Source organism: Apteryx rowi, unplaced genomic scaffold, assembly GCF_003343035.1.
Source record: "Apteryx rowi isolate R43461 unplaced genomic scaffold, aptRow1 scaffold_815, whole genome shotgun sequence".
Classification (NCBI taxonomy): Eukaryota; Metazoa; Chordata; class Aves; order Apterygiformes; family Apterygidae; genus Apteryx; species Apteryx rowi.
The window spans coordinates 72,149-90,306 of NW_020451111.1; the positions used below are offsets into that span (position 1 = coordinate 72,149).

An 18,158-nucleotide genomic window follows, 5' to 3' on the forward strand; every position below is an offset into this window, starting at 1 on the left:
GCCAAAGGAATGATTTAAGCCCATTCTGACGAAAAGTAAGAAAAAGTTGGAACTCAGTCACAAAAGATTTCTGCAAAGTCATATGTGCCTGGAATTTCCAATTATTTTACGTACCAAATTCTCTGTTTCCCAGGCAGTGCTTAGACACATCTTTGCAGAAGCAAAACTCCTCAGACCTCATCCAAGGCCAGTGAATGAAGGTATGATCACTGGTTCAGGAGCCCCTGGGCCTCTTCATGTGGTTTTGGATGCATGATAGGAAAGCACATACATGCACATGTCCCTCATAATGACTTCCACAGCATCCTGCCCATGAGAGAAAGGGCATTTGTTCCATTATATTTTAAATGACAACGCTGCTATTAAAGCTTTGTTTAATCCCATAAGGTGACAAGCCTTTTTGCCTCATTGGAGAATCCTTCTCACGCATCTAAATGAAGCAACTCTCATTTGCTTTGTATTCTGTACAAGGGACAGGTTTTTTGGTGAGAAGTGAACTGCAATCCAGTTTAAACCTGAAACTCCCCTGCCAAAAACAAAATTAAAAGACGTATATYATTTCATAAGACGCTTTGATTGCAACAGGAACCAGGTCTACAGCGCAGCTTGCTTGAAATTATGTTATCTCACTTCCTAGAGGTATTCCTGGAACTTTATTGTCACCATTTCCGGTACTAAATGTTCTTTCCTGGCCTCTTTGTATTCTCCAGTATGACTACTCCTGCTACTAAAAATAAATCTTCTGTGTTATCAGGGAATAAAAACAGCTAAAGTATCCTGGGAGCTGTTTCCACCCAGAAAAGCATAAAGTTAGAAATCACCTTTTTTTGGGACATTCATATTTTTGTTATGATCCACTTTGGAGCGTGTACTCATTGATCTCATTCTGACAGTAGCCACAATTAAACTTTACAATTAATGTAGTCTGAGGAAAAAGATCATGACTATGTTTCTTCAAAGCCTGATAGTGAACAATAAAAGGTGAACGTGAGGAAATAATGTTTAAATGTAATTCCTTTAGTCTGTACAATACCCTTCACTTTATCTCGGTACCGTGCAGCATTAGTGATTGCTATTTTATTTTGGCTACCTAGTTCTGTTATCTGACAACTGTATCACAGAACTGTAGGTATACCAGATGAATTTTTGTCACTGACTCTGAGATGGCTTCGTCCATGGCCTGTTGAAGTCAAAGATTTTCTTTTGTACTCTTGAGTCTGGCTCATACTTTCAGTATAACGACAATAATAGCAGCCTTCTGGAAAAAGAAAACAGGACAAAACTTGGAGTCCGTCTCAAGGGATGGTCACTCAGACAAGAAGTCAGTCATATTGCAAATCTATGAAATCATCCCACGCTGTAAATTAAGGTTCATGCTTACATTACACATCTTGGTAGCACAGAACAACATGGAAGAAACTGTTTTTTTACTGGTCAAGTGTGTATTTTTACACTGACTACAAATCCTAAAAGTATGTGAAAATCATGCAACAGAGTGGGGCGAGAGGATTCAGGGAAGTGGGTCTGTATGCAGTTTTCAGACCCTGGACGTGGGAGGTAGAGTTGGGCCTGAAGTGGTGTCGCAGTGGGTTTGACCCAACGTCAGTAAGAACCTGTTGACTCAAACTTTGAAGGAGGTTTGGGAGCCTGCGTTTCATTGAGTCCACCAGGCTCAGGGTAACGAGAGATGAATGAATTTAAGCAAAGTTGTGATATTTTCTTCTGTCTTCTAACACTGATACATTGATCATATTATTAAGACACAATCAGGAATATAGATTTCAAAATAACATCAGCAGCAGCACTGATGGTTTTCTTTCTTTTTTTTTTTTTGTGAGGAACAGGCTTTTGCTGTAATGTTGGTTTATGGATTTTTGCTCACTTAGCTTTTTTCTAAAAGATTTACTAATGTCTCTGTCATCATTTCACTCCTGAAAAAGCTTTGTTTTTGAAGAAGCTGCAGTATGTCAGATTAAACTGCAAATACCCACTTGGAGGCTCTAACAAGTTCTGTGCCACTAAGAGCCTTTGATTTCTGCATTTAATTATGTCTCATTGGATTATAATAATCCTCCTTCTCCCTGTTTCTTGAACTCAGTTTTCCATATTTGTCTTGCACTTAATTAAAAAATGCCTCCTTTGCTGCTAGGCTGGTAGTGAAATTAAGGCTGACACATGAGGGAACTTTGCATCTGGAGGAATCGTACTTTTAACCTCTAAAGCGCAGCGCCTCAGGGGCTCCTTGTGGGTGAACTTTCGTTCTAATATTGCAAAATCTGACGAGAAAGCGGTCCCATCTGTGCTGCTGAAAGGTTAGGCAAGGTTCCCCGGAGACCTGTCCTAGATAGTGTCCGCCTTGCAAAGYGGTTTCAAACCTAGCGCCGTGCCTCGTCTGACCAGCTTTGCCTCTTTCGAGTTGCAACTACAGAAGTGCTCAAGGGCTCAGGAAATGTTGGGGGGTTGGCACGAGCGGAGGAGCCCCCGAGGCTGGGGTAGCGCAGCCCGTACGATTCGCTCACACCCGCCGGGGAAGGAGGCCGCTCGCTCCTCCCGACTCTTGTAACCGGCGCAGCCATTTACTTCATTCCAGAGATGTTTCAGCAGGAAAAGAGGGAATTAAATGGCTCAGGAAACTGGAAACAGAAATCGGCCGATAACAGGGAAATTGCCAGTCAGGAGTTTCCTCTGGTAAAATTTTTATTAAAACACAGCACCCAACTTGTCATTTTACTCATCTCATAATCGCACCAAAGTCTCGCTTCCTCGTTTTCTTCTCATGAATGTAAATCCAATCTATTTCATATTGCTTAGTATGCTAATGTCAGCCAGTGAAGGTACACGATAGTATGGGCATAATCAAAACATCTGCGAATTTTCGTATTCATAGCCCATGCCATAAGCTATAGCTTATCTAGATTATCCTTTTTTTTCCCTTCCTCCTTTCCCCCCCCCCCAGTCCCAGGTCTGCTTCAAATATGTTTTGGACAAATTACAGTGGCTGAAATTTTCAAATTTGTCTGGGTGACTTTTAGGTATCTTGAGGTAACCAGCTTTTCATGAGTTTAGGATGCTTGTGGCTGCTCACAGAAATATGAAGAATACATAGACCTCTTGTTTTTTGGCTCCCCATTTTTGGTTTCTGAGAACAAAAATATATGCCTTTATAGCAGTTTCCATTCTTCTGTTACATAAAGAAATACTCATCATAAGACTAAAAAAGTGCTAAGTTATTCTGGAAATCTGCTGTTACACATTTGGAAGATGTTTAGAGGTGAAAAGAAAGAAAATCTTGAATACTGTGTTAATTTCTAGCCAAATTTTGCCTAATTTCTTGGTAAAGCTCTTCCCTACCTTTTTTTTTTCTTTGAATACTAGCATTTTATGATTAGTGATGAGTTTATGTTTTTGACCACTTTTTCACTGTGAAAACGCTGCATTTGCAGAACCAGGACAAGGCACGCTTTCCTCGGAGTGCTGGGGAGGTGCCCCGGGGAGGAAGGCAAAACTGCTCGCGCTGCTCCTCAGGTTGTTACTGGCTTTTGCATAAAGCGCAAAAACTGCCGCGAGGCTAAGAAAAAGGCTCGGACAAGTGAGAGAACCGCCGTGTCCAAAGCAGCCCTGCGTTATCGGGGAGAAAGCATGCTGCTGCCCTGAGGAGTGCAGAACGCCTCACTGGGCAAGAAAATCACCTTTTCAGGAACACTGGGCCAAAGCCATTTTTGTGCGAATCCACTGCAGTCAAATCAAGTTACAGCAAGGCAGAGTTTTGCTTGGTGCCTAAACAGATGTAATGCTTTATGGGCAAGATTGATTATGACACAAGTGTCACTGAATGCCTGCGTGATACTGTGAAACCTACGGCATTAAATGGAGGTCAACTTGGTAAAGTTATCGGATTTGCATGTCTCGCAAGGGCACCCTTTACTGTGTTTTTGTTCAGCTAATGTTCATTGTATGTGAATGCATGAGAAAGAGCCTGTGGATTTAAGAGAAAGATTTTGTTAATTCGCTTTGCAAACTCACACTAAAATACTTAGAATCTTGTCTTCAGAAAAATAACAGCCAATACAGCACAATTTGTAGTGCAGGTCAAGTATTTTTAAACAATTTTTTTTCAATGCATCGTTTTCAGTGTTGTATTCTAGACAGCATTTTAGTATGTTATATCAATTATACAATTAAAATATGGTTCCTGCATTATTCACCAAAAAGAAATGCTGCAGGGAAACAAAGCAAAGAAAATGTGCTTTTGGCATTATATTATCATTGCATTTTTAGTCTGCAACTGCTTTGAGGCACAATGTCCTATCTTGAGGTCTGTGTCTAGCTCACGTCTAACTTGTTATCTGGCAATTTTTTGTTGAGGTAGTTGACAAAATGCTTCAATATTCCAAGTACATGCTCTTATTTTCGGTTCTAATCACCTTATTTTCAGTTTTATTCCATTCAGCTCTATTCAGCTGAGTGGATTTTTCTCTGTGGCCTATGACTCATTGAGCCATTCTGGCTTCTTGGGATCAGCCGAAGGATTTTAGGGCATTACATTCCTGAAGTGGTGATTCCGGATTTTGGAAATTAATGCAGCTTTTTCTTTTGATYACCATTTTTCCTCCTTAGAACTGAAGATATAATCACTGTCCTCATCCACGCCAGCTGGACCCGTAGTTCTGCAGTCAGGGTTTTCAGCAGATTCCTCCAAAGCATTTCCAACCCAGTCCGACCACTGCATTAAAGCGATCTGATCATTACACTGGCTGTAATCTTTGYTCTAGAGGCTGAGAGAGAGTGGTTAAATTCTGCCATTGTAATAGGATTACCCTTTTATACCCAGGACGATTCCTGCTTCAGAGAAACATTTCTGAAATCAGATTTGGATTCCCATGGGCTTGGATTGTTTTTGGAAGCTGGTGAGTGATGGGGCGACTCATCGAGCTAATTACAGAGAGGAGTACGTAGTGCAGGTTTCACACTAGAATGGGCAAAGCTTGCTGGGGAAAACAGGCTTTGACTTTCCCAATAAGTCTACAACAAATAAAACTTTTGCAAGCTGTCAGGATGGTCGGTTCCTCCAAGGCCGTCCTGTCTCCTGGCCCCTGCTTGCCTCCAGCTCTGCAGCCTTTGCACGCGACCATCTCCTGGGAGCTCCCACAGCCATGGAAATCCCTGGTGAAATTCTGCCCTCACGGTTTTATTTCCAGCCAGCCGGCTCATGTCAGAAATCAGCTCCCTCTTTATACACCGCTGAAGCATTTAATAATATGGACTATTTAAAAATGTCCTTCACTCCTCTGATCTAGTCCCTGCAAATGTCCCTCTTACAGTGGGACCTCTAATTTGACTGCCACTAAATGCCTTTTGCTGAGGACCTGTATTTCATGCTGCTGCCAATTCTCTCCTGCTTTCACCTGCAAAATAACGCTTTGCGCTTGCCTCTGGAAAATTAGACACAAACTTAATGACTAATAAAGTTTCCCAAAGCCTGTTTGCTGTGAGGATAAACTTGAATATACTTTTAATTTGGGACTATCAGGTCTGTAAGCTGGCTTTGGAATGGCAACTGCGGGGCTCGATTTTGCTGAGATGGCATGAGATGTCATGGCAATCAGGCTATTATGGAAAAGATTTCTATATCCAGACACTAAAATGTAACATTTCCTTCACTTTTTTAATTATGAGAAGAAGGGTTGGTGTCTGCTGCAGAACTCAACTCGTTTTTTATTGGTGAAACAATAAAGCTATCAAAGACTAAATTATGAAGATAACTAAACAACAGGCGGCACATGAGAAAGGCAACCCAAATGAAATGGGATTATCTGTGTACAAACAAATAATTTAAAATCAGTGCTAAGCTTTGTAATTGGACATGCAAGAGTGGAAAACTTATTGCTGGAAGAAAACTGAAAATGGATGTACTCAGGGTTGTGCATTGTGAAAGCAGTTTTATTGCAGAATTATTTATTACAGAATTTTATGTCTTCATTGTGTCACTATTATATAAGTGTCCAGAATTCTCTTTGCTCAATGAGTAAAATAAAAATGTGCTTAATGTGCCAGGATTAAATAGGTCCATGGGAAAGACAAGTCTGCAAAGGATATTTCTACTTTAATACTCAGTATTTTGTCAACGATGTCTTATGAAAGACATGGAAACACAGAGCAAAGAAGGGACTTCTGGTAAATGCTTCACTTCATTCTCCTTAGAGTTTAATTCTACAGGGTGCTACTTCTGAAGAAGGACAAAAATCAGTTTATCATGTAGTAAGGAACAATGTAATGGTTGCCATGAGACTGGTAGGGACAGGTCCATGTGCAATGGGTCTTCGGGGTGTCCAAGAAAAATGAAGATCCTTGTGATCTGAACATCCGTGACTGTGACAAAGTCACGTTCAGAGCATTTTTCTGATTTACATTTCTGTTCTAAACTTGTTTATTAAAAAAACTTAATCGACAATGACACGAGGGCATGACACCAAAGGCAATGAGATGGCAGCCATAGCCCTGCCCGTTTCCCCCCATTTCCATAAAGGCACCGTCGGTGCAGTACCACCAGTATGCATGTGGGATATCCCACCTGGTGTTGCTGTCCGAGCCTGTCTGGGCTGTGAACGAGTCCACTTTGATGTTCAGGGTGTAGATGCTGCTGTGCCTCTGTTTCGGTGGCGGCAGACGTGGCTCCCGGGTTTGTGTGGGGTGGGTTCACGTCCCATCCTGCTGCTTGGTTCCTCTTGCAGGCCCAGTGGTGGCTGGGGCTATTTAGCACACCGTTACTGCTTCCCAGGCACGCGTGGCTGCCTGCTCGATGCTTAGGGCAGCCCTGTTGTGAAACCTGAACTCACGTCTCCACGGATGTGTCGACTGCACATCCAACGCTTCACAGAAATGGGATTTTACGTCAGTTATTGAGGTGGTTCATTCATTTCAGACGTTATCTCTTGTTGGACAGTCCGTTTAGTTGCCTTATTAGTAGCTGACTCCATTACAGGGATGTGCAGAGACTCAAGAAAAAGTACTTGAGGCTCATGAAAATATAGGTCCATGCTGAAAAAAAATCTGCAGCACTACAGAAATGATGATTTAGGATCCGCACTAAAATATTCAGCTGCTGAGCAGGCTCCCGTGGTCATAAAAATTCTCCAATGTCAGATGTTTTTCATGTCAGAGCAAAAGACTGCTGAAGGATGTCACCAGAATAAAACACACCTGTCAAAATTGTGGCCTTTATCTCAGCTTGCCCCATGTGAAAAAAAAAAAATTGCTTCCTGTGAAGTGGGCTTTAGAAAATCCTTGCTATAACATGGTGTGTGTTATAGCACTTACGCTATTGCTGCCCACAGTGATCCAGGCAAACCCTGGACTATTTCTTCTTCAGCCAAATCTTCTAACACTGAGGGAAAGGAAAAAGGTGGCTTCTTGACTGTGCATCTCACCTTTGGAAAAATGAGTTTTAGTGTTACACTAAGTGTTAGAAACTTGTCCGTTTTGATTGTTCCAGCTGCTTTGGATTGATTCCCTGTATCTTCCTAAGCTGGCAATGTTTTTATCTTGAGGTATTGGGTCATATCTCTTAAGAAGATCGAAGGGAATTAAGTCTCCAGGCTCAACTCGGTTCTCTTCCAAGCAGCTGACAAATTTTACTATGTTCTGCGTGGCAGTTACTGGAAATAGCTGAAGTCTGCTGAGGATGAACTGGGATCCATAAAAATGTTCTTCCCACTTAAGACGACAATTTATATTTTAACTGCAGCCCCCAACTTAATGGTGGCAGATTTATACATGGAGCCATTCAGCTCTGTCTTGCTTTATACCCGAGTAGCTTCACTGAATTGATACTGGGCATCTGAACTAAGGAGAAAGTGTAGAAATAACAACAGAAAAGCTAGCTACATCAAAGAAAGCCCCAGTACATTCCTCCTACAGGTTGCCTTAATTAACCGGGACATTTAAAAGTAATTAAAGTGTGTATAGTTTATGAAATGAAAGACGGTGCTTACTTCTGGGAAATTTGCATTTTTTCTCTATGAGGGCTAGGAGTGTGCCAGCTTAGAACAGAAAAATTCAATTTGTATTGAAATTTACAGATAATAGATTTTGAGCGTAAAACATAGTCTCAAGGAGGGTGGATACGCAGGAAGAAACAGAGTGGAAGCAGACTACAGTATAACAAGGGAGACAGCATTTTAGGAAGAAAAAAAACCCCCAAATATCTAAGGATATTTTCTCCTTAAAACTGAAATTCATGAGCACTGTATATCCATATAATAAACAAATATAAGTTAAGATTATTTCAATGCATATTTTTATTTTCTCATATAAAAAGCCCTTGCTTCAGTTTATATTGATTTTTATTGCCAGGCGCACTGCAGAAATCTCGTACAGCGGTGGATGGTTATACTCTGTTAACTCTCGGAGACCGGGTAGGCTTTTAATCTCATTCCCAACCCTTGCTCCTGCAGAGCAGGTCAGAGGCCCCAGGTCCTTTTCTGGAGAAGGGAACCAAGTTCAGCCCAGGGATTTAGGTGTGAGCATTACACAGCTGCTCCGGTGACGCGTACATCTGGTTGCCTTATGGGGAGTTTGCATTTGATAATGATGACATAGTCTGCTGAATAGGTTTTGAGCACTAAATGTAGGACTTCTTAAAGCACAGGTCTGCTGTGTGCAGTTTTACATATGCCTCGAGACACCAGACAGCACGTTCCCTACCTAGAAATGAACCTAGGGAATGAGCTTGGCTCTGCATCCAGATCCGAACTTCTCTCTGGGCTGTGTATTGCATGGGGTATTTCACACCAATGTTCTGCTTTTCTCCAGTCTCTGGTCATGATGGGGTAACTGGAAGGTGATTTTTGCTTTTTTAAAACAAGATTGCTTATGAAATTTTAAATACTTCACGTTGCAGAACAATTTTTCTTTGCTTACTTAGTGTGATTACACAAAGCTCTGCAGAAGATGTGCCATAACTACAAGGTCATTAAATAACATTTTCTATTGGTGGGTTTATTCTCTCCTTCTCTCCTTCATGAGAACAGCTAATTGTCATTGGTGTTAATGGGAACTGTGTACCTTTGGAGGGGATGCAGGGTAATGCGGAGTTGATTCCCTGCCCTAGGCAAACACAAGGAGGCAAAAATATTAACGAGAAGCTCTTATAAACATATGTAAATACCTTCCTCGCAGTAAGTTCTGTAAGAACTCATCCTCTCATATATTCAACTCTTTCTCATAATTCAGATCAGCCTATGAAGGGAAGTTAAATTACCCAACGGGGAATGTGGCTTACAGATAAGTTCTGCAAGACAGCAGAGCCGATACTGGAGTCAGGAAAGTAACAAGTACAAAGTCGATTGAATGGAGTGCAATTATCTCCAAATTACAAAGCGCGTTTTTCAACACCCATAGCATTTTATGGAATCACAAGTTAGACGGATTAAGGAATCCCACTCCGCCCACTGCTGAACTTCCTCTGGCTGAAATAACCTTTGAAAAAGAAAGTAGGATATTTCTAACCACCAGCTCATAAAGCTAGCTGACCTCCTGTGAGGAAAGAGGATTTGTATATTAACATGTCACATTTCTACTCAGGAGAAATAGGAACAGTATAAAACTAGCCCATGTTTGATTAGACTTAGCTGTATCCGGACAAATGGCTTAGTTAACCAGAAGTAGAAGATAGGGGTTTATTTAGATATTTTAAATGTTTTTTTGCCAGCTAACAGCTGCAGCTGACTGAAATGCAAATACCAATCTGTTCTCCCTAGGCAATTTTTAATTCTTCACGAAAGTAAATTGGAGTATAAATTACATTTAGAATTCATATCCATAATTCTATAAATCAATTTCTAACTGAAATTTGTATATTTACATATACAAAAAAGTGGTCTTCCTCTCCTCTCAAGGGCCGTGTATATTAAGAGCTCTTTTCACAAAAGAATGAACCCAGAGCTTTATTTAGGGCTTCTATGTTTCCATTTTTTGGGGAAGGAATCGTCTGATTCCAGGAACTAAAAGTGACAAAGAAACCTTAATAAATTTAATAGAAATCATAAATTTACAGAAGAATTCTTCTATGCTTTTACTAAGTAAGGCTCAAGCAGGAAACCCAACGAAGCCTGGAAAGATTTCTGTTTTAGGTAAAAATCTAAGTGTTATTGAGGTTTATTGACAGTTTTTAGCCATGATTTCCATGTGTTCCTTTCTCACCTAGGGAATATGAAGGAAAAAAGAGAGATGGCCGAGAAAGGACAGGCATCTCTGAGTGACAGGAAATACTGGTTACATTTTTTCATTAATCTCTTCATTTAGATTCATAAGGGCATTTGGGATTCAAAGAAGCAGACAGGCAAATGTCTGTGAGGGCCTTTAAAAGTATGTAACTGCCTGACTCAGTTAATAACAAATAATTATCATAGAAGGCCAATAGCTTTTTAGTTTCTTAGGGCCTACAAGTCATTTTTGAAAAAGAGACTTATAGTCTTAAATATTTTGAAAATTTTACCTAGCATGTCTCCCTTGTCTGAGAGCATCAGGCAGATCTGGAAAGAAGCCAAACCTGGTATTAAGATGTCTATAATGTCATTTCTAATTTGCTTAACTATAAAAGCCCTAGCGAGGCATAATTTGCTACTCTGTAAGGCTTATATTAAGAATTCTTGGCTCTGATGTGATTTAACCTCATTCTGACATAGGTCTGTAAAGCAAATGAATATTTTATAATAAAAAAGGGAAGAAGCATTATCATATTTTAGGGGGAAAAAAATCAGTATCTGGTAATTCTGAGTGCACAGTTTGAAACACCTTCAAGGCAATTTGCACCAGCTGAAATCAGGCCCTTTTAAGATTCCTGAAACAGAGCAGAGAAGAAACCCGGTGCGATAATTAGAGAAAGAGCTTGCACGGGGCTGTTATATCTGGCGAGCTGCGTATCCGCATCTCTCACTGAATGCAGACGCCGCGTAGACCTCTGCAAGTCAGGCCCGTGAGCGCGTATTACACTGTGCGACAAACATGTACGTGGCCGACTTGCCTGAATTCACGTCCTCTGCCCCGGAGCTGGAGGACAGGGGCCGGGGCCGGGCTCAGCAACACTCCTGGCCCTCGTGCAGCAGGCGCCGGAAACCCCAAAGCCTTGGGCTGAGGACAGCTGAAAGCGCAGAAGAGTGGCCGYGGCAGGAGATGCTGAGTCAGTACACAAGTTGAAATATATGGTGGAGGTTACTGAAGAGCAGTTTTTGGCTCAGGAAATGAGAGGGAGAATTTGAAGAAACAAGAAAAGCTCTCTGTGTAATACACCATCAGAAGTGTTTATTCTGCAGAAATGAGAAGAACCAATAATAAGGTGTATGCACATCAATTATTTAAAACAATTTCAGCAAATACAGGCTTTGACCTTCCTCACCACCCCCCAACAAAAATACTTGGAGTGATCAAAATTTGATTCTTTTTATCCTGAACACCAAGTATTTGCTCAACTGGATTTGCTGTCGTCACATAGGGAAAAAAAAAAGCTTGGGCAAGACAGTTAAGTCTTCCCCACGTCTCAGATCTACCAAGAGGATATCTTTTTGTTTTGAAATACTACAGAATGATACTAAGTCTTATAAAAGTAATCCAGTCACTGGAACATTTAACACTTCAGAATCTGTGTTGCTTGAAAATCCTTATTTATTTTTGGTAGCTTTTCTAGATAGGATAGTGATGGAAAAATCAAATCCATAGACAGGTCCACACCTTTGCAGTCKCACTAAAAGGATGAACTGGAAGGAAAAAAGAGAAAATAAAGACAATATAAGAAATTTTTTCTTATGGGAAAATTCCTATTCTGAGAACGTATACTTAAAAAAATAATCTCCCAAGTAATAAGTCCTGGTAGATTTATACAGAGATGTATGAACTAATGCAGACAGACATCCTAATTTCTAAAGCCATTTCGTGATCTGGTACTGGTGCGGCTATAGTTAGGCAGTTGTGTGAGACATCAGATCTTTTTGAAAGAGAGACGCACTGGTAAGAAATAGAGGGCACTATAATCTCAGAGCCAAAGTGGCAAAACTAAATTACTCGTGTGAACAGAGCTTCTCCGGCACCAGTGGTGAACTTCGTCTTACTTAACCAGAATAAAGTTAGACACTTAGTCTCAGTTAATTTATACACCTGTGTTGTACCTGTTTTACACACCTGTCACATGCTTATACACCTATTATAAATCAATTAAAAACCTATTATAAACATCATTCGCTATGAATGGAAACTAGATGACTAGGTTGAACTTCACAACTAACTTTAAGGTGGCCCAGCTTAGGCGAAACAAACACCCTGCACCCAATTTATTCTCTGCTGATACTTCTGCAGATGAATAATGTTCCTCAGCCTAACAGGCTGCCAGCTGTGCACTTTGCAGATGCAGTGTGGTGGCTCAAAATTTAACACAAGTAAGAAGGAAGTGGAGGAGGGGGAAATAAGAGGGAAAATAGTYAGCCTTTGTTTTGTATTCAGGGCATGTCCCCACCACCTTGTTATCACATCAGAAAGTCTGAACCCATCAGTGCTTTCATTATGCAACAATTTCCTCCCCCAAGAATTTATAATTCTGCCATTTTAATTTGTTTTGGGGACACTTGGCAGTCTGATTCCATATCAGACAGCAAATTTGTTTTATTAAAAAACAGCTATAAGCAGTTAATCTGGCAACTTTATTTCAGACCTTGAGAGGTCAATACATAATTTAGAAGTTTTCAGATTCCATTCTGATTGCTTCTCGCCCAAAGACAACCTCGCTTATATAAACTTGGTTTTCTGACTGCTGATGTCCTACTTTAATCAGCAAAACTGCTGCCAGAGACCCTGACACTTGTGTCAGCCCATACTATATCCTATTTCCTATAGCCAGTGATACAGGAAAATGGAGCAGATACAGATCCGTGCAGTAAGCTGAGATGAAAGCTGGCGCAGCCCCATGAAGTGTTTGAGGTGGGGGGACTATTTACAAGTGACCACAGTGAACCTGCGCAGGCAGCAGCTCTAACCATGGCACAGTGGCTACCAGGAGAGAGGGAAAGAATCAAAGGCAACTCAGTAATAGAAATCAGACTAGGGATGGATTTCGAATACGGATATGGCTACGTGAAATTTGAACCTCATGATTGTGCTTTATTGAAACCAACTCCTTGGAGTCCAGTCGGGGCTGCCGAAATTAATAGGAAGATCCCCACCGGTCTCAGTGGGCCGCAGGCCAGGTCTGTGCTGTGACAGTACTATTTCAAACCTACACAGGAACAAGTATTTCCAGGAGAATGGGAGCAACTGCAGCTGCAGCCCTGCAGGCCTTCACTGTGTAAAACTCCTATTGATTTACAGCCTTTTCCACATGGAAGTACTGTAGAGATGAATCCTGCAGCTTATGAATAGGAAAGAAGGCCCATCATTATCTTTCATAGCTACGGCCCCCTTGCCATGAATAAATGTTTTATTTTTATTGCATTTGTTTTGTTGGTCTTTAAGAATCCCAACAATTACATGGTCAGGCATATCAGAGGCATAAAAGAAATCGAGATCATTTACAACTAGTTCACAAAGGCTCCTCTGTAATATGCTGCTCTGGAGAAAGTCTGTGTTGATGGGTCCTATTAGAAGTGGAAGGAATGAAACTTTGAAATGCTGTTATTTCATCTTTATATGACACATAATGAAGTCACTTCAAATGTCAGTTTTCAATGGAACACGAGATCTCCTGGTAAAGTGATGCCCATTCAAACTTAAAAAATAGCAATGAGCTACAAAAACTCCCCACTGTATTTTAAGGGCATAATGCTATTACAGAAATCAGATTTGAAAAGACTTAGTTCTTTTTTTTCCTAAATGAAAGAAAGAATATGCCAGATTTTTTTGGCATTTGCCTCCTTTCCTTGAGAAACCCCTGAAACTGATTTCTTTAGCTTTTAACTAAAAGTTAGGAAGCCATCTTTTAATTAAGGATGAGTTACTTTTGAGGGATTTTAGCAGCTAAAATTGTATCAAATGGTTTAGTTAGATATTTTTCTCCAGCCAATCCCTACTTATCCAAAACTCTCATCAGTCTAATCTTCCTTGGCATTATCAGTGCTACAAGTTAAAAGAGCTTGAGTTAGGTCTCAAGAAAGTAACTCACTTCAAAACATTTTTCAAAAATTATACACATGAGATTCCTTTTATTTGGCATTTAGATTGTCCTGGTTCATTTTGAAGTTCTACCTGCACCCCTCATGATTAAAACTAGAAAACTGCTTTAAGAAAACAAAACAAAATCATACTTTTCTCTTAGGCATAGCTGTGAGATGAAATTCCAGGGCTCCATTTTAACTCACCTAATTTTAGACTTCTACAATTGAGCTCTACCTCTGAACTACTTCTCTAGTATCCTTTTACAATCAATGGAGAGAAAAAGGCAAGATTAATCTCACTCGTTTAAGAAGTCTGCTTTAGGATGAGATGAATTGYATCCTACAAGTGCTATTTCTCTCCATCAGCTATAAAATACAGCCTAAATACACAGTTCAGAGGCAGATGCCTCACTAAAGCGAGATGAATCCCATTACAACATTTACAGGAGAACATGAGACTGGGTATCACTGTCTTTCTGATGMTCCTATATATTTCCATATTTCCTTGTGTACACATGCTAATTTTTCTAATTTGCATTTGTTTCCTAAGCATGATTTACAGTTCATTAACATCTCGCAGGTTTTCAGGATTGTGACTAAGCCAGGCTGGCTGACACCRTGGCTTTGGCTTTAAGCCTTCAACCAGTGGTTACTGGGCTGCAATGCCAGATGCCGGCAGACGACCGCGGTGCAGCATGGGCAGCAATATGTGCGTTGCGCTCCTCAGCTGCTACCGCGGTGGCTGGGAGGAGCAGCTTGGCAGCACAGATATTTGTACTTGTGCCCTTCCCTTCCCTACCTATGGCTTGGTCTTGCAGAAGGCGTGAGAGCTGGAGGATGAGGAAAAGGGCAGCGACTCAGAGCTGGTTGCACCTCCACCTCTTCTCCATGCTCTCTCTTCTCTGTGGACTATTTATATGGGACGTGGAGAGGCAGTACCGGGTCCTAAGTGAAAGGGGATCATTCACATTTGGCAGGGCAGCGGACAGGTAACCTGGCGGGGCTGGGGAAGAGGTGAAGGCTGGGTGAATGAAAACACCCTGGCAGGTAGGCAGTGGGAGAGGACAGTCCAGGGGGAGATGTGACAAGCCAGGTGGCACCAGCATATCTCTGGGAAGCAGCTGACTTGTCAGTCCAAAATAGAAGGGCTGTATTTTCCCATGTATGTGCTTTTCTTCRTTTTCTGTTTGCATGAGCAGTCACAGGACTGAACTAGATTTAAAAGCATAAGCCTGTCTTTGCTAAAAGACCAAATCCAATTAACTTAGAGGTTGCAGCAGAGTAATAAATCTTTAAGTGTTCTAGCCACAAAAAGACAACAGAATGGAGTCATGTGCACACTTAAAAGTATATTCTCTTAAGCATATGTGTATGCATACTCACGCTTTCTCACAATCTGGGAAGTGCGAATTCCCTAAAAAAAATACAAAGTCAGAAACCGGCACAGGTTCCTCAGCAGGGATGATTCAGATTCATAATTTCCAAGCTAGTATCATGATCTTGGTGGACAGCCTCATGATTTAGGAGTTTATAATGCTGGAAAGGCTAAGATAGACATCTACATGTATAAACTGGATTGAGGCCTAAATTAATTCATTTGAGTGTCCTTTAATATCACAGTCCATGATGTACACTAACWTGTGATGCCCCAACAAAAAGTACTGACTAGTCATGAACTTATGGTTCAACCTCAACATCCCTTTCTGTCTCCTGGGGTAAGACATAAGGCTCAAATTCACAGAGAGAGGGGGAGCTCAAAACCTTTATACCATCTGAAATGGTTTGTGACTAGGAACTAGGACAGGGAACTCGGCAAACTGAAACTTACTCAATCTTGTGCTGCATAAAGAGCATGTAGAAAAGCTTTGTCTGCTTTTGTTTTCCTCGGAAAAAGTGCTGTAAGACTAAAGTGCCTAAATGGATTTYGTTCACCCGGCTTAATTTTCCCGGCTTAATTTTTTTTTGTCAACCCTGCCCACACAGATCTGAAAAGAAAGCACAATTCATAATATCATATTTTTGGTAATCAATACTTTTCATTTACCTATAGGCACATAAAGGAGATACATAAAACTAAGCGTATGTCTGATCTAGATATACAGTATGTAGATGTACCGGCATAAAAATATATACATCATATGTGTACGTGATTTATAGTAGATATGCTTGTCTATTCAACTCCATTAAAGTCTATAGAAAGAGACTTCTTCAGTAGGCTGTAGGTTCTTCAAAACTTTAACAAATGCCTTTGGCCATTATAGTCTTTTAAAAGTTTATTCTGAAATGGCTTTAAGACCAAGACCCTGAATGACTAACCCAATCTCATTTTGAAAGCTTCAGAGTGAAAACACTGCTTTCAGGACAGAAACAAAAGTGTCAACATTATTGTCAGTACACTGCTCTAATGACCTGCTTAAATTTTTTTAATGTTTTTGATAATATTATAATGAGTGCCATAGCTTTATGACAAACTATTTAATATGATTTCACATCTCAAAGCTCTGCCTTAGGTGCTGCAGGAACCCAACAAAAAACACTACCAAGGTGGCAAAGTAGCCAAGTAAAATGACAGTCAACAGGTTTCACTGAGAGTTTGGAGATCTAGGAGAGCCACCTCACTGCATTTCACCTCAGCTGCCCACACAGCTCCAATAAACCAGCCTTCAGCTTGTTGTGAAGGAAAAAAAAGTGACAGAAGAAAGAGAACAGTCTATGCATCAGTTATTACAGGAATTCCCAGGAAGGAGGTTAGGCAAGAATTTAGCCCGTCTCAGACTGTTAATTCTTGAAGAAAGCAATGATAATAAATTAACATTACATACTTTATAATAATTAGGGACCCCGACTGCAAAGTGCTGAATGTCCCCCTATAAAATGGTAAGTGCTTGATTTCTCACCTTGCAGGGTTGGGGGAAACACCTGTAAAAACAAATAGGAAAAAAAACAAACTAACGACCGACCTCATAATCCAAGGAGAGATGTTCCCATCCTTTGCTTGTGTCCTGACAGACTGTAATTTGTCATATACACTGAAGTCTATCAGTCCTACACACAGTTTCTGGTACTTTCTGGTAAACGGAGGGACTAGACTATGCACGAATCCCAGTCTGGATAAAGAATAATGCCACATAGCTCCGTATTATTTCCTGGAAGCTGACAAAAGGGGTTGATGCTAATAGCTGTCAGCGCGTGCATATAAACAGTTTTAAGTTTTTTTTAATTCTTTTTTTTTTTAATAGAAAGAGCATTATTCATGAGGTCCTCTACTGACAATCACAAGTGAGTCGGAGAAGCAAGGGGTTTTATGGTGAAGGAAATCGTCCTTAGAGACTTTGGTCCTCTGAAGGTCAGTGCTATCTCACTTTCTGCAGCTCCTGTCTCAGCCACGATGGCAGGGGTTGTCCCAGTCTGTGCAGCAGTTTGGACAGTTCCACGTTGTGGTCTCGATAGTAACTTGACAGAAAAGCTCGAGACTGAGAGGGGTGAAAAAGTAAAAACAATCAAGCAATCAAAGCCAGTTCACACTAGATTTTGGCATCTGCTTGTATCAGATTGCTATGAGAAACCAGCCTGCCCCCTCTTACCACCTAGGAGCTAGGCATTGCTCCTACAGAGAGGCTKTTTTAAAGGGTAATTAATCTTGTCTCATTCAAAGCTCATTAAAAGCTTYTGGTTTTAAAAAATATCAAGCTAGTGAAAATAAAAATAAATGTGTTTACTTCAGAAGTCAAACACAGTATTCAACATTCCCGTACTCAACCAGTTTAACTTAAATCTCTGGAAAACCTTTACCTCTTGATCCATTGGTGGGTATTTTCGACCTTTGCTTTTTCCCAGGCACTTTGTTTTCCCTCCTTCCAGTAACTGGCACCAAAAGCCTTTTTGAGGGTCAAACCTATAAAGGATTATATTTTAAGAAAGGCCTAACTATGGAAGAATCTCCAAGATACTAAAACATCAGTGTTAKCCAACAATTTTTGTCACACAAGCGTCTCTAAAAAACTGAGATACTGAGAACCAAGT

General features: G+C 40.7%; 1 protein-coding gene across 10 annotated transcripts in view; it reads right to left on the reverse strand.

Moving 5' to 3' along the window:
- Positions 1 to 11,317: 11,317 nt before the first annotated feature.
- LOC112977285 (bifunctional heparan sulfate N-deacetylase/N-sulfotransferase 4) overlaps positions 11,318 to 18,158 on the reverse strand; it is a 168,726-nt gene continuing 161,885 nt past the window's right edge. For 9 of the 10 annotated variants that reach the window (XR_003257434.1, XR_003257433.1, XR_003257438.1 and 6 more), the window contains 3 exons: positions 17,928 to 18,030; positions 17,096 to 17,608; positions 11,318 to 11,753 (listed from right to left, as the gene is read on the reverse strand). Coding sequence is in view for 1 of the 10 variants with exons in the window: in XM_026089463.1 (XP_025945248.1) it covers positions 17,489 to 17,608; positions 17,928 to 18,030 (223 nt within the window). In the remaining 9 variants the exon portion in view is untranslated. Of the gene's footprint in view, positions 11,754 to 17,020; positions 17,609 to 17,927; positions 18,031 to 18,158 lie in introns of those variants that run through there. The other variant, XM_026089463.1, reaches the window with a different exon arrangement.